This window comes from Daldinia vernicosa, assembly GCF_022497035.1.
Source record: "Daldinia vernicosa strain CBS 139.73 unplaced genomic scaffold F5Y00scaffold_27, whole genome shotgun sequence".
Taxonomy (NCBI): domain Eukaryota; kingdom Fungi; phylum Ascomycota; class Sordariomycetes; order Xylariales; family Hypoxylaceae; genus Daldinia; species Daldinia vernicosa.
Window position 1 is genome coordinate 176,967 of NW_025953943.1, and position 12,758 is coordinate 189,724.

At 47.0% G+C, this 12,758-nt stretch overlaps 4 protein-coding genes across 4 annotated transcripts; 2 read left to right on the forward strand and 2 right to left on the reverse strand.

Annotated features, from left to right (window-relative positions):
* Positions 1-40: 40 nt before the first annotated feature.
* F5Y00DRAFT_238777 (cobW-domain-containing protein) lies at positions 41-1,806 on the reverse strand. The gene is made up of 5 exons (XM_048008004.1): positions 1,566-1,806; positions 1,419-1,514; positions 1,265-1,361; positions 715-1,213; positions 41-664 (listed from the first exon to the last, which is right to left on the reverse strand). Exons 1-5 carry the CDS (start codon positions 1,660-1,662, stop codon positions 290-292), a joined length of 1,164 nt encoding a protein of 387 aa, XP_047864218.1. The 5' UTR covers positions 1,663-1,806; the 3' UTR covers positions 41-289.
* Positions 1,807-1,998: 192 nt separating this feature from the next.
* On the forward strand, positions 1,999-4,431 carry F5Y00DRAFT_238779 (Mob1/phocein). The gene is made up of 2 exons (XM_048008005.1): positions 1,999-2,351; positions 2,418-4,431. The coding sequence occupies exons 1-2, from the start codon at positions 2,136-2,138 to the stop codon at positions 3,747-3,749; spliced, it is 1,548 nt and encodes a 515-aa protein (XP_047864219.1). The 5' UTR covers positions 1,999-2,135; the 3' UTR covers positions 3,750-4,431.
* Positions 4,432-5,946: 1,515 nt separating this feature from the next.
* F5Y00DRAFT_89434 (uncharacterized protein) lies at positions 5,947-6,452 on the forward strand. The gene has a single exon (XM_048014312.1). It carries the CDS (start codon positions 6,097-6,099, stop codon positions 6,355-6,357), a length of 261 nt encoding a protein of 86 aa, XP_047864220.1. The 5' UTR covers positions 5,947-6,096; the 3' UTR covers positions 6,358-6,452.
* F5Y00DRAFT_89420 (uncharacterized protein) lies at positions 6,430-9,644 on the reverse strand. The gene is made up of 5 exons (XM_048014311.1): positions 8,635-9,644; positions 8,556-8,583; positions 7,759-8,507; positions 6,903-7,702; positions 6,430-6,775 (listed from the first exon to the last, which is right to left on the reverse strand). Exons 1-5 carry the CDS (start codon positions 8,938-8,940, stop codon positions 6,502-6,504), a joined length of 2,157 nt encoding a protein of 718 aa, XP_047864221.1. The 5' UTR covers positions 8,941-9,644; the 3' UTR covers positions 6,430-6,501.
* Between the last annotated feature and the right edge of the window lie 3,114 nt (positions 9,645-12,758).

The window sequence follows — 12,758 nt, forward strand, 5'->3', positions numbered from 1 at the left end:
GCATACAAGTCATCGGTTACTGTATATGATTCAGTCAAACCCAGGATAATCTAACTTTACTTTAATCCGTATAACTAATTTGATACCCGACAAACTTGTGATTATCAAGCTAGAAACATACATAGAGAATGGAAACACTCATGATATACCTGGGGACGTGGGCTTCGGACTTAGGTAGTGCCATCTAATCCCGACGGATCGGTACATGTTATCAGGACAACATGTAGAAGCTTGAATTTGACGAGATTCTGGTTTCTCCTACGAACCAACGCCGTGAAGCTTAATGCTTTCACACATGGTTGGTAATGATATTCTCGCTCCCTATATCTTGGAGTATATTCAGCAGGCTTCTCTCAAAGTTGATCCCTTGCACACCCCTTCCAATAAGGACAATCTTCCCAGCTTGCGGAGCTACGCCATCTTCATTAGGCGCTTGTTCTCCATCGAAAATTTCAAACACCTCCCTAACACCCTGCACCATTTTCACGCTGCCGTCCTTAAAAACTAAGCGGGATTTTAGGCGGTGGATTTCGATGGGCTCAGCCGAGTCAGTCGGTTCTCCTGGCACTTGGCTTTCCCATAGGAGCGATCTTATCCAGCTATCAACTAGCTCAAGCTGCCCAGGGGCCAAAAGCGGCACATCGGTAGAAACCGTGGAAATAGTCTACGGGGTTATTAGCTTAATTCCCAGCTGAATAATGGCATTTAACGAACAGGGTCAAGATGGCTGTGTCCCTTTCCTGCAGTATCCAGAGCCTCGACTTGGTCGTATGCATGCAAGTCTAGTAAGAAGCCATCCAGTTGAGGCACAACGCTTTGATTCGTTATATGGATCTTTGCAAGGCCATTAATCGCCTGTATTCGCTCTTTGACATTATTAAGCTCCGCAGGTTCAACCAGATCTGACTTATTAATGACGATGACATCTGCATGGGAAATTTGGACGTGGGCGGTCGTCATGATGGGTCCATGACCATCATGGTCTTCGTGGCCCTCGACTTTTCCCGATAAGTCATCCAGGCTTCGAAGAATGTTCTTCGCATCGACCAGTGTGACGATCCCATCCAGGTAGATGGTGCTTCCCAAACCGTCATCGACCCAAAATAAGGGGGCTAAGTTACCAGGATCGGCCAGTCCAGTAGTTTCCAAAAGAATGTAATCAAAGGCACCCTTCTTCTCCATAAGTGACTCAATAGCATTGACTCCGGAATCCCTGCACTGAGGTTAGAATACTACTTCATTGACTAACGTAGTTGGACGGTACTTCACCGAGCAACAGATGCAGCCGTTGCCGACGTCGAGCCATTCTTCGACTTGCTCGCCGCCCTTATTGACCGTCAATGATTTCTCAATATCGAGTGCTAGGATGGGGTTAGCTTAGGAACTGATTTTGCGCGGTGTAGGCTCCTGTCACTGACAATCACCGAACTCGTTCATGATGACGGCAATTCTCTTGCCATGCCGGGCAGTTAATATGTAGTTGAGCAGAGTCGTTTTTCCGGCCCCAAGGTATCCTTCCAAGAAGGTTAGTAATAGTATATCAATAAAGCGTAACGTGGATTTACCAGTGACGATGGTGATGGGCACCTTGACAAGTTTCTCGTCTTGCGCGCCTGTCTCGGCCACGACAAGCTCTGGGGGTACATCTTCGTCAAAATTCATGATAGGTCTTTAAATACGGGATAGATATCGACTTTGGTAATTGTTTACGATTTGATAAGTGAAAGTTGATAAGAGAAGAATACGTAACTAAGGTATTATCAATTATATAGTTTTTGATTGTTGTCTTGCGCCCTCCCAATGACATCTGGGTTCCGAGTGAGCTCAAACAAAAAGATATTTATGCTTAAATGCATATGTACCTGTTTTATTACATAACCATATAATACTAGGCACCTCGATATAATACTAGGTACCTCGGTACTTGATACATACTTCCATGTACCTATCTTGGCTGCTTTCTGGATCAAAGAGCTTGGCGCTTCTGCACTTCTGCCAGCTGCTCAAATCACACAACAACAGTTCACTTAGCGACAGAACAACGAAGCAAGGACACCATTTGTTTACCCAATCTGCCAATAAACAATTCGCACCTGGGGCATTAGCCTCAAATTATCTACCTAGGTACTTTTATCATGTCTTTGGCGCAGGGCTCGCCTCGACTGCCCAGTCCACCACCTGCCGCCGAGATTCAGCTCGGACCTAAATCTCCAGGACTGGGTAGCACTGCAAGCCGTGAAGCACAACAGATTGAGCGGACCATGGCCGAAGCAAATGCGAAGCGGCGCATACATCCAGGCACCAAGTCTGAGGATATGGCTGCTGGGCCGCCTCTTGTTCCACTTGGCGAGGTGCGTTGCTTTACTCTAACCCTTTTTCCTTTTTGCGACGGCAGCTACTAATACGACACGTTGCAGCTCGACTCGGCTTTTCAACTTCAAGAACATCTCGCAGCACTTCACTACCACCATACCGCCTCTAATACGACACCCATCACCCGAGCGGTTGCTTTGCAATTAGCTACGCCGCCGCCAGGCATCGATAGGACGCTATGGCTCTACGAGCTCTGCCGTTTCCTCATCGCCCAATGCAATAGTTTGATAGTGGGCTTTCTCTTTGATACGCCACCATGTTCATCTATAACGTGCCCCGAGATGCGAGCCTCCGAATGGCAATTTCTATGCGCCGTCCATGACCAACCAAAGAGCTGCTGTGCTATCGACTACTGTTGCCATACCCTCGATTGGGCTGCAAATGTAGTTACCAACCCCAAGATATTTCCAAGCAGATTTGTAGTGTTGCCGGAAGGGCATGACAAGAGCTCGGCGCTGAAGAACCTTATCAATGTGTTCCGCCGGCTCCACAGAATATTCGCACATGCGTGGTTCCAACATAGAGGGGTATTCTGGTCGGTCGAAGCTCAGACCGGCTTGTATGTATTCTTCAAGGCGGTCTGTGACATGTACGACCTTCTTCCTTCCGAGAACTACAAGCTCCCGCCAGAAGCAGAGGGTCTGGAACCGGCTGAGAAGGAAGACAAGAAGCCCGTAGTAACTGCCATTGCGAAGCCACCACAGCCGCCCCCGCCCCCGCCGCCTCAGCAGCAACAACACGAGAGCACCGAACATGAGGATGATCGACATGGTCTACACGCTCGTAGAAGTAATACGGCTAGACATTCGAGCAGGCCGTCAACCGGTAGTTCCGTGACGACTGTTATTGAAGAACGAGAAGATGAGCAGGACGTTGCAAACAAACTCAAGAATATGCACATCTCAGGCCCCGAGATAATGGAAGAAGAGGAGTCAGGAGTCGAAGTACCTGTCATTGTTGAAGGTGAATTGCTAGAAAATACTTCCAGCGTCCAGGAACCTGGAGTGCCTCAACAGTCTGAGCCCCAAGAGCAACAGGGTGACGTACATTCCCAAGGTATCCGGATAGAAGTGCAAGAGGATGTGCCAACAGAATCAGAGATATCTGTGGAAAACGAGGCAGTGGAGGCTGATGGAAGCAAAGAAGTACCCCTACCAGAACATGAGCAGGTGGTTGAAAATGAAACACCTGTTCCGAGCATAGAAAAGCAGGAAGATACGCCAGCTGAAGGAGAGCAGCAAGCCGAGTCAAGCGCTGCCGAGGAACCTACACCGGAGACGGAGTCTACCAAAGCAGATGTGGAGAAAGAGGAGACGAAGGAGACGGAGGAGGCGAAGGAAGAAAAGTCAAGTTCAAAGAATCTAGGCACGGACTAGAATTTCGTGGCTGGCCTGGAGCGATTTGAAGACATTGATCCGGTGGCCGTGGAGGCAGTCATCCGTCGTGCCAGACGGGCGCTGGAGCGGCTCCGCCGCCGGTGGGATCGCACCGACGAACCTGACGATGAGGATCTGAACGACGAGACAGACATGATTGTTGAACGAACAGACGCAATCGTCGGCAAATTACGGCAAGTTAGAGGCGCCGATAATGAAGAATCGGAAAATGTTGACGATGACCAAGATACGTTCTGAATTAACGTTGGCTGCGGCACGAGCATAGTTTCCGCGTCTTAGAGCTATTGGGCCCGAGTCTAAGTTGAAGGTTGTACGTGTATGAACAGTGTTTATGCTTATGGGTTAGGGGGCGAGGATGGGATGGAAGGGATAATCCTCCAGTGCATAGTTAGGATGAGGCCGGCGGACGGGTTAATCATGTGTAAATGTGGTGCTACAAGCTGGTAATCAGCTTCCTCTAGTAGCCCTACTCATAATGATTATGTCTTATGCCCAGGGCTCTGAGCGACGTAGTGATTCTATTCCTGACACCGTTGACTTGGCTATCTTGGAGCTTACGCTTCATCGAGCAAGTCCCCCATGTTGCATCGCTTGGCTATGTTGTCTATATTGTTGACTTCAACATGTACATTTTAATAATACCTAATTTATTCATGCTGCATTAATGCCTGCCAACATTCTTCTTTCTCGTCGTGTTTCTCCTTGAACTAGGCTCGATGCTAGGACTCTGAATTTGAAAACCACATAGGGATAGACTCTTGAATTGGAGCATAGTTAGTAGTAAAGTATTGTAGTTAAATAATTTAACTATGAGGAGTTACCGGCCGCTTACCTTAATAACTAGGTACCTAATATAGTAGATAATTACTTGACTTAGTATAGTGATACTATAACTACCGACTCTAAGCCATCGACTTTAAGGGAATGTTTTCGATTAACCTAACTTTTTAATAAGAGCGAACTAGTTAAGTTATGGATTCCTACTTTATATGTCACCCCCAAGTAAACTGCGGCGACTATACTATAAATATATGTACCTACCTAGGTTAGGTAGGCGTATAACATATAACCAGTGTAAATGAAGCCGAGCCATTAACCCAGGGGTATCATTATATTATCGGCTCTCCCGTGGTTCATCCACATTTCCCTTCTAGCTGCACGAATCGATGAGATTAATTAAGCATTGATTCCTTCACAATATAGTTAATAGAAATATGTCGAGATGTATAGTATTAGATAGTATAGTAGGAAAAATAAAATAAAATAAAACCTATATGCGCCGTCCTCCTTTTTCTTAGGATATCTTCGGTATTTGGTATCACTGCCCTTTTATGATTATTTTTTTTCCTCTTCCCGGGAATCCCTTACTCTACCCTGTAATACCCATCTGTCTCGAGCGGGATTTATCCTGATTCTAACTCCGTGCGTAGAGGTCCAGCTTTAAGGGGTATATTCGTGGAAGCCTTTTTTGCGTGTATGTATATTGGCGTGTAAAATCTTTTTAATGCCCACTACTCTTTGCAAGAGCCGCTTAATGGCGTTTTATAAAGTAATATGAAAAGAAAAAAATTTTGAAAAAAAAGGAAGCAAGTTCCCGTGGCGATTAGTCCTCCCTGGCGAATAAATTATAGGAGGGCATAGTAAAGAATGCCATCTAATAATAGGTGACGAGTATACCCCCTTTTTCTTTTTCTTCCTTTTTCTTTTTCCATTTTCCTTTCTATAGCTAATGAATATGGGAAATTTATCAATATGCAGGTGTGCGGGGACGCAGTTTAGTTACACTAAGAGATTGCGTATCGCCACCGAGGGCGGGTAATGAATGCCAAGGAGGCATGGAGGTGGCTAATGAAACCGCGTATGTATTCGGCGAGGCTTGACTGTTACTCTTCAAGTCCGAGCTGCGTAACGGGGACGATGTGATATAAAGCATTCTTCTACTACGACGACGAAGCGTATCGTTCGTGGAGGGGATGGTGCTGGCACTGGCGTTTGCTGGGTCGAACCAGTCGACGCTTTTAAACATCTGAGCTCTGTCTCGTACGATTCTCTAATCCGTCTAGAATAGCCGGGGTTTCTTGTCTTGGCGGGTTCCGAAATCTTCCATTAGTATAGTATCATCCAATACACACACCCGAATGATCTGATCTATAATAGCTTAGATCTGATATAGTTGGTCTAATGAGTGTAGGTGGTAAGGGGGTAAAGGAGTAGCGGGGTGGTTAAGAGGTGTCTATAGGTAGGAAGTCGGACCAGGATAACTACCTAACTACCTAGGTACTGGGACTGAAGGTTGGCTTGTAACCATGGCATTGGTAAGTTTGCTATGGCTGCATGCATGGTCATCTTATTCATAAGATCCCCCCCAATTTCAACGGGCTTTGATGTTGTATGTAGTAGTACCTGGCCGCATAGTAGGTCCCCTAGGTCCCCTCACCTCCCAAGCATCCCCTGGCCCTGCAGCGCAGAGTTGCATCACGGTTCGGTCTCTATTCCGGGCCCATTTTCGCCGCATCGAGACCTCATTGTTTCAGACCCTAGTCCGTTCACAACGTCACAGAAACGTCTTTGCAGCGCCACTATGTGACTTGTAATAAACACAGCTAACCAGCTAACCAGCTTGCTGTCGACATGTAAAGCTCTATCATCAACCTCGCTTCCTTTCTTGCCGATACGATTCTCTTGTGACGCCTTGGCCTCACGCACGCGAGTACAATATTATTATATCACCTCAGTAAGAAGAGGCGCCGCTATTGGATTCGCCGCCGGGCGATGATATGCCTTCGTGTTCGGGGTCGAGTCGCATCTTCGCAAAGATGGCGCTTATTTCTCGGAGAGATTCGGTCTGTTGGGAAACAGGATTCGCGTTGCGTTCGTCCGCAAAAGCACGGATGCTTCGTAATACGGGGCTTAGTCCTTCGTCGTTTGGGAGCCACCACTGTATACAAGAAGGTTCGCGAAATATTTCCGCCATTCGAGCTCGTATGGTAAGCGGGAAAACGTATCTAGTGATTTGAAATCAAGAAAGGTTAGTTATTGAATTCCACGTGTTTACTCCGTGTTGGCTCGGTATAGTATCGAGCTGGAGACGATAGACGGGTAGCTGCGCAAAGACCTGTATAGGTAACGTACCCTAGTGATTCCAACATTGCATATTTCCGCCTTAACCACATATGGTGTTTCTCGTCTCGAGGTAGAAAAAGCGCTGCAATAGCGAGACAGGCCTGAATTGGAATGAGGGCGCCGTTTGGTGCCGAAGGCCACCGCTCTACTGCTTCAAAAATTTCGCATATAGCGTATGCCAAACCCCTTAACTCATCTGATGGCTTCTGTTGCAATGCGAACGCTTCTTGACTCTTGTGCATGACGAGGATAGAATGCCATTCCGCTATTAACTCGGTGGTCGAGAATAGGGGCAAATCGTAAAGGTGGCCTGACTTGTAAGGATCGACGATGTCGTCTTCGCTTATCGGGACTTTGTGCGGGAGATCGGTTACGAGAAAATTCGGATCAGTCAAAGCAGGATCTAAATTGGCTCTCCATTGGTAGAGGCGTTCCGTTATATGATTGTGTTCCGTGGCGAAATTATCACCCGATATCTCGCCCCGACCGCCTCTGGCATAGAGTATCGACATATCCCTAGAAATCAGTCGTAAAGCAGAAGCATGGAGTTCTGTTTTCATCCCTACGTCCTCCGGGTCCCTCTCAGCGTGCTCCTGGCAGAACCGTACAACTGCTGAGAACCATTGTCGCGGTAGACTTGTTTCGAATCCCCCCATCATTCCTACGAAGACATCGAATCGAATGTACCAAGTCAGCAATATTCGGGACGTAGGCGAATTCATGATTGTCTGGGGTGTGAACAGCCGGGTCAAAATCTCGAAGGCGGCTTTCTGGTGCCCCATGAGATTCACCCAATCACCTAGGTATTCCTTGTTCTAATTAGCAATGTCTCTCCGAAGGTTGCTTTTAACGTATGCTTTTTTACCTCGATAGTCGCGAGCTGCAATATGGTTAATAGCGTTGCAACACCCTGCTTCTCTCGTCTCTTGAGGTAACTTAGTAGTAAGGTAACACTTTTATTATAGTATCGTAAGAAGTCTTGGATTTTACCGTTGGGATTTCGAACAGTCCGATGGTACACGGAGAATCCCACAACCGCGTTTAGAAGAGCTTCGTTGCCGGTCTGCACTGCTAAACTAGGGAGGATTGAGCGGAAGAAGTCGTCCGTATCATTAACCAACCCGTAATTATAGTGACTGATGTTTTCGCAAAAGTACGTTAGGTGAGACTGTAGGTCTGTCGGGAGGTGAGACCAATCCGGGCGGGGGATGGCTGACTGAAGAGAGGAATCTGGAATCTGGAAAGAAATCGGAATGCTTGCAGAAGTAGCCGTTGAAATTGCTGGCGAAGCACTTTTAGTGCCCTCCAAGGAAGGCGTTTCGGAACTCTGTCTTGTCGTAGTCCTGTAAGCGTTTGAGGTTGACGTCGTACTCGTTCTTCTTAGTCCTGCTAAATACGAGGTCGGTGACAATGCCTCGGTAGGTTCCTCTTCGTCAATGATTGGCTCGAGCCGAACATTTTTCTCTCCTTCTTCGTCCGCTTCGTCTTGCGAAGAGTTCGGGCTGGGTTCTTGAGTCAATGCTCCTGTATCTTTCGATGAACCTGGCTCGCTAGCCTGCCCCTTTGCGGAAGAGGCTTCCGGGTATACACAATCCCTCTTGCCTTTGCGACAGCCTGTAACTATCAGCTCGGCTTCGAAATGTTTAGCATGGTGACACTTACGCTCACATATGGGATGAGTTTCGTCGCACTAAGGTCAATCTAAGCACTACCATACCAACTCCGAAGAACCAATGCTTACCTTGACTCGTCTACTTCGACAAGTGTAACAGCCCGATCGTGTCCGGCGATGCTTGACGTGGTCTGCCCCCGACGCAGATTTCTTGCGATTTCGATTGCTCTGGGCTTTGGGAGCCTGAAACATAATTGGGTCAGGAAATCCGGTGAAGTATCCTAAGTTTTGATATGGAGTTGTTAAGGGCGGACTGATGTTTCCCGTATGTGTAGAATGTTGCTGAGGTTGATATTGGGCATCTTGGGGGCTGAGGTTTGGTGACTCCCCAGTCCCCGCCGCTGAGGGCAAGTATTGTTGATAGTAATCACTCATTGGGAGGGATTCGTCAAGCGGAGTATTCGATGTGCGTTAACTTGGGCGACTAGGTTTTGAGTCCCCTCCGTACAAAAGCCGTGCGCCGCCGCCTCGGCACAGGTTCGATTCGGGGAAATGCTATCGCAATGAATAAATTAACAGCGTCGAATATATTCCTTTTAATGGCAAATGTAAGTTAAGGCGTATCTTAGAAAATTGGTCGACTAGTATAGAGAACCCTCTTTGGAGAACCCTCTTTGATGGCCCAACGCCTAGTCTCAACCAGTCTTCCGTAAAAGAGACGTTACAGGTGGAGGGGTTCTGGTTCTAATGATTTGATGATTTGAAGACGGAGAAAAAGATTCGACCCAATACGCTCATCGAGTAGAGAATCCTCCCCTAACCAATGGGTCGGATAAGTGTGGCCTCTCGAGAGGGTCTTCTACGCCTATGACACTCCCCTCTTGGTCCTAGGAAGTTGAGCTGTCCGTCTTGACCTTTCTCAACACGAAGTTTTCATAAATGGAGAAGGGAATCCCTTCCGCATTGTTCGTAGAGGTGGTAGATATGGTATTTACGCTTGGGAATTTCTCGGAGCTGCACTTGTGCTTGGCTTAGCTGGCCAGGCTGCGCTGTTCACGGTAGTTACAACCAATCCACAAGCTTGACGGCTATGGATACTGGTGACTAGGAGGTATTGAAGATGAAATAGTTGTGGGGCTCTTGTAGTACACCTTGCAGGTAGTCCCCCTAGTGTTGTTGAGCCTGTACACTACCTATGAGGAGCAGGGTCTCGAGGATCTGCTGACAGGATGATAGCTATAGCGGGGCTTCCTTATGCAGCGGGTAGCCAAGGAGACGAGGACTAGGTGCCATGGAACAGAAGCCGATCTTGGGATTCGGCAGGCTGTCCCTCGGAATACTAGAACCCACCCACAATTTAGAAAACGCCCGAAGGATCGAGCCCGAGGACGAGTCTAGTATCAAATTCCCGGAACAACCAGCTCTCTATCAACGCTGATAAACCCGTATCGTGGCCGTCTTCTCTCTACCTTGACCTGGCTTGTTCCTCTTAACGAAACTAGTGGTGAGATAGTGTGAAGGTAGGGTAAGAGTATTAGATCGTAAGGTTAAGTAGGTAGAAAGCCTTGTTATTGCTGGGAGGTATTTTCTAACATGGAAAGGAAGTCGACAGGTAGCTGATATCAAGGTAATGAAGTCATGACAAAAGAGTAGCCGAGCGCTAGATCCGGAAGTATGTATCTTGGAACTCGAGGAGACGGGAGCTTAGGGATATCTGCATATATTCTGCCCAAAGAGGGCAAACGTTGCGTTGAGGAGAGGATAACACCTAGTTATCCGGTTTGATATTATAAAATTCCAGAGTTATAGAGGTAGCCCCGTAGACGACAGCTCGAGATACTATTTTAGAATCGGTTGAAGGAGTTTACCATCCGCGAGAGACTATGATCAAGTGAATTTGTCTTTTGCAATAAATGCGTGGGTAAATCGACCAGCCTTAGCCCGCTATGCTGGTACGTAGTGTAGTAATTGAGTGCATACAGTACGCAATAAGGATCGTTGCTATCCGGTTGGTGCTAAAACAGGGGGGTCCCCTGAGCTAGAAAGATGCAGCTACTGGGTGAGTGGGAGTCGGGATGTCAGGGAGAGGAACCGATGACACGCAGCCATCTGATATTTGCCCGTGCTTCCTACCGGGCTAATTCAACGCTGAACTCTCATAACTACACGGAGATACATACATACATACAGACCTAAACGCCTGGCTACCGTAAAAGTGACAGCGTATGTACAAAAGTACCTACTATTGTGCATATTCAGGGCGGGAGGTCAAGAGATATTGCTACCGCCGGTCGTTTTACATAGCATATAAAGAGACGAGATAAGGCCTCGGCAGGTAAGACAAGGGTCCTTCATCCACAGTCATGGGGCCACCCAGCGAACCAGGCAGCGGGGAACTGGGGCGCACACGCTGGGGGGTTGAAGACTTGCTCAAGATCCTACCAAGCGGGTTTGATCAACGGCGGCTAGTGGAAGGTACTCGATCTGTTGATCTCATAACGCACATGAGACGAATGAGGGAGTCCGAGGCATCTGTGCGTTCAGCTAGTGTATGTATTAGTAGTATTGTACCCTGCTCGTACCTTGACGCGCTGCATTTCATATCTGCAAATTTATCTGCAAATTTTATCAAGAAACTAACTAACCTAGCAGTACATATGTGCTAATGCTAGATTACTGCAAGATGTGCTTATACTGTATAGGTATCCCGTAGTATATGTATATATATTCTCAACTCGTTCAGGATCTTGTTCGAATACTCTGGGGGTAGCTAATCCCTAAGTAGCCAAGCTCAGCGGGATAATTATAAAATTCCCACTATTGATCGACAATCCTCTTAAACTTTTTTTTTCTCTTCTCCTTAAAATTTTCATTATTAAAAGAAGGGAATCCCTAGGTACCTACCTAGCTATGGCGTATAGGCAACGAGACCTAAAACCACCTAGTTGAAGTCCGTCCCCGTCGAAGATGTACATAGGCCCGATCCATTTAGCCCAGGTAAAAGCCCTTTTTTGGCCCTAAACGGTTGGATGCTACGTTGGCTGCTGCAAAGAAAAAGGGAACGGTGCTGGATATGAGTCTTTTGGGGCCGCACCCAGCGTTACTGCAAACCATAAATTTTGGCTGATTGGATCCGCTATGACAGGGACCCCTACATTTATTTCTAGGATCATCAGGGACTTATCAAGGAGGGCGAACCCGAAGCACAGACCGTAGTGTTGGAACTAGCATTCCAATACAGAAATGTACAGCAGGAGGCCTGACAGTAGAAGTCTGAGAATGAGGCTCATAAATAACGCAATGGTCGAGTTAATTAAACTGATTACCTGTTACATAGGCCGGCGTTTAACGGGTGGGTTTTGCGGGATTGATAGACCATCTCATCTGAGGCCGCGTTGAGGCATAGTGATGGGTAATCTGGAATACTATGTAGGGATTTTAAGTAACCACATATGTAAAGAGCTCTGTTATTTCATGTGGCTGGGAAAATTCATATGGGATATGATAGTTAGCCCAAGCTTCAATAGAGGCATCTACGGTCAGTTTAAGCCATCCTGCAGGGGCCGAGATACTACTATCGAGTTTTCTGTGCAGAAATGTCATCGCGCATGAATACATGGCGGTTAACCTTGATCCATCTTACTATGTATGAGGTATGCATACGTAGGTAGTTGATCATGATCGACAGGGCTAGATTTGCTGTCGTAGGCGTACATAGACCGCGGTTTGATCGATGGTGATAATGTGAGATGAGATATACTCTATGTAGGTGTTCGGAATGTTCCTTTCGTAATGTGAGAGTGATGGTGGTGGTGGACCATGCCTAACCCATCGTTGCATCCGCCATCCGCCCTCCGCCATCAGAACCTGCTCTGTCCCGGATTTCCGGCATAGTAGCACGACGGGAACCTCTTGTGTTACAAGGATAGCGCTGCCATCTTGATAATTTCCTCACCAGGAATTTAAGGTGTGCGGTCCTTAGTGTAGTTTTCCCAATACGATCCTTTAACTTGGGTCCCGTATTCTTAACGTACATACATACACATTACTCACAATTGATTTAATCGGTTACTTCAACCTTAATTGCAAAAGTGGTCTCGACTGTCTTGCTGCAAAGTCTTGCTGCAAAATTGGAATGTCCACCTTGTTACATAGTATTGTACAGGGGCCTTATAGAAATACAGATGCAGTGACGCACACATGAGCTAACATTATACTAGTGTAGGTACGAACCCTTGTCAGCTATAATAGGT

Coding starts and splice junctions, on each gene's coding strand:
- F5Y00DRAFT_238777 (XM_048008004.1), bottom strand. CDS start 1,662: ATGAATTTTGACGAAGATGTACCCCCAGAGCTTGTCGTGGCCGAGACA. Junction 1,214..1,264: donor TGCATCTGTTGCTCGGTGAA/GTACCGTCCAAC, acceptor ACCTCAGTGCAG/GGATTCCGGAGTCAATGCTA. Junction 665..714: donor GACACAGCCATCTTGACCCT/GTTCGTTAAATG, acceptor ATAACCCCGTAG/ACTATTTCCACGGTTTCTAC.
- F5Y00DRAFT_238779 (XM_048008005.1), top strand. CDS start 2,136: ATGTCTTTGGCGCAGGGCTCGCCTCGACTGCCCAGTCCACCACCTGCC. Junction 2,352..2,417: donor CTCTTGTTCCACTTGGCGAG/GTGCGTTGCTTT, acceptor GACACGTTGCAG/CTCGACTCGGCTTTTCAACT.
- F5Y00DRAFT_89434 (XM_048014312.1), top strand. CDS start 6,097: ATGGCTGCATGCATGGTCATCTTATTCATAAGATCCCCCCCAATTTCA.
- F5Y00DRAFT_89420 (XM_048014311.1), bottom strand. CDS start 8,940: ATGAGTGATTACTATCAACAATACTTGCCCTCAGCGGCGGGGACTGGG. Junction 8,508..8,555: donor AACTCATCCCATATGTGAGC/GTAAGTGTCACC, acceptor TGATAGTTACAG/GCTGTCGCAAAGGCAAGAGG. Junction 6,776..6,902: donor GCAATGTTGGAATCACTAGG/GTACGTTACCTA, acceptor TCAAATCACTAG/ATACGTTTTCCCGCTTACCA.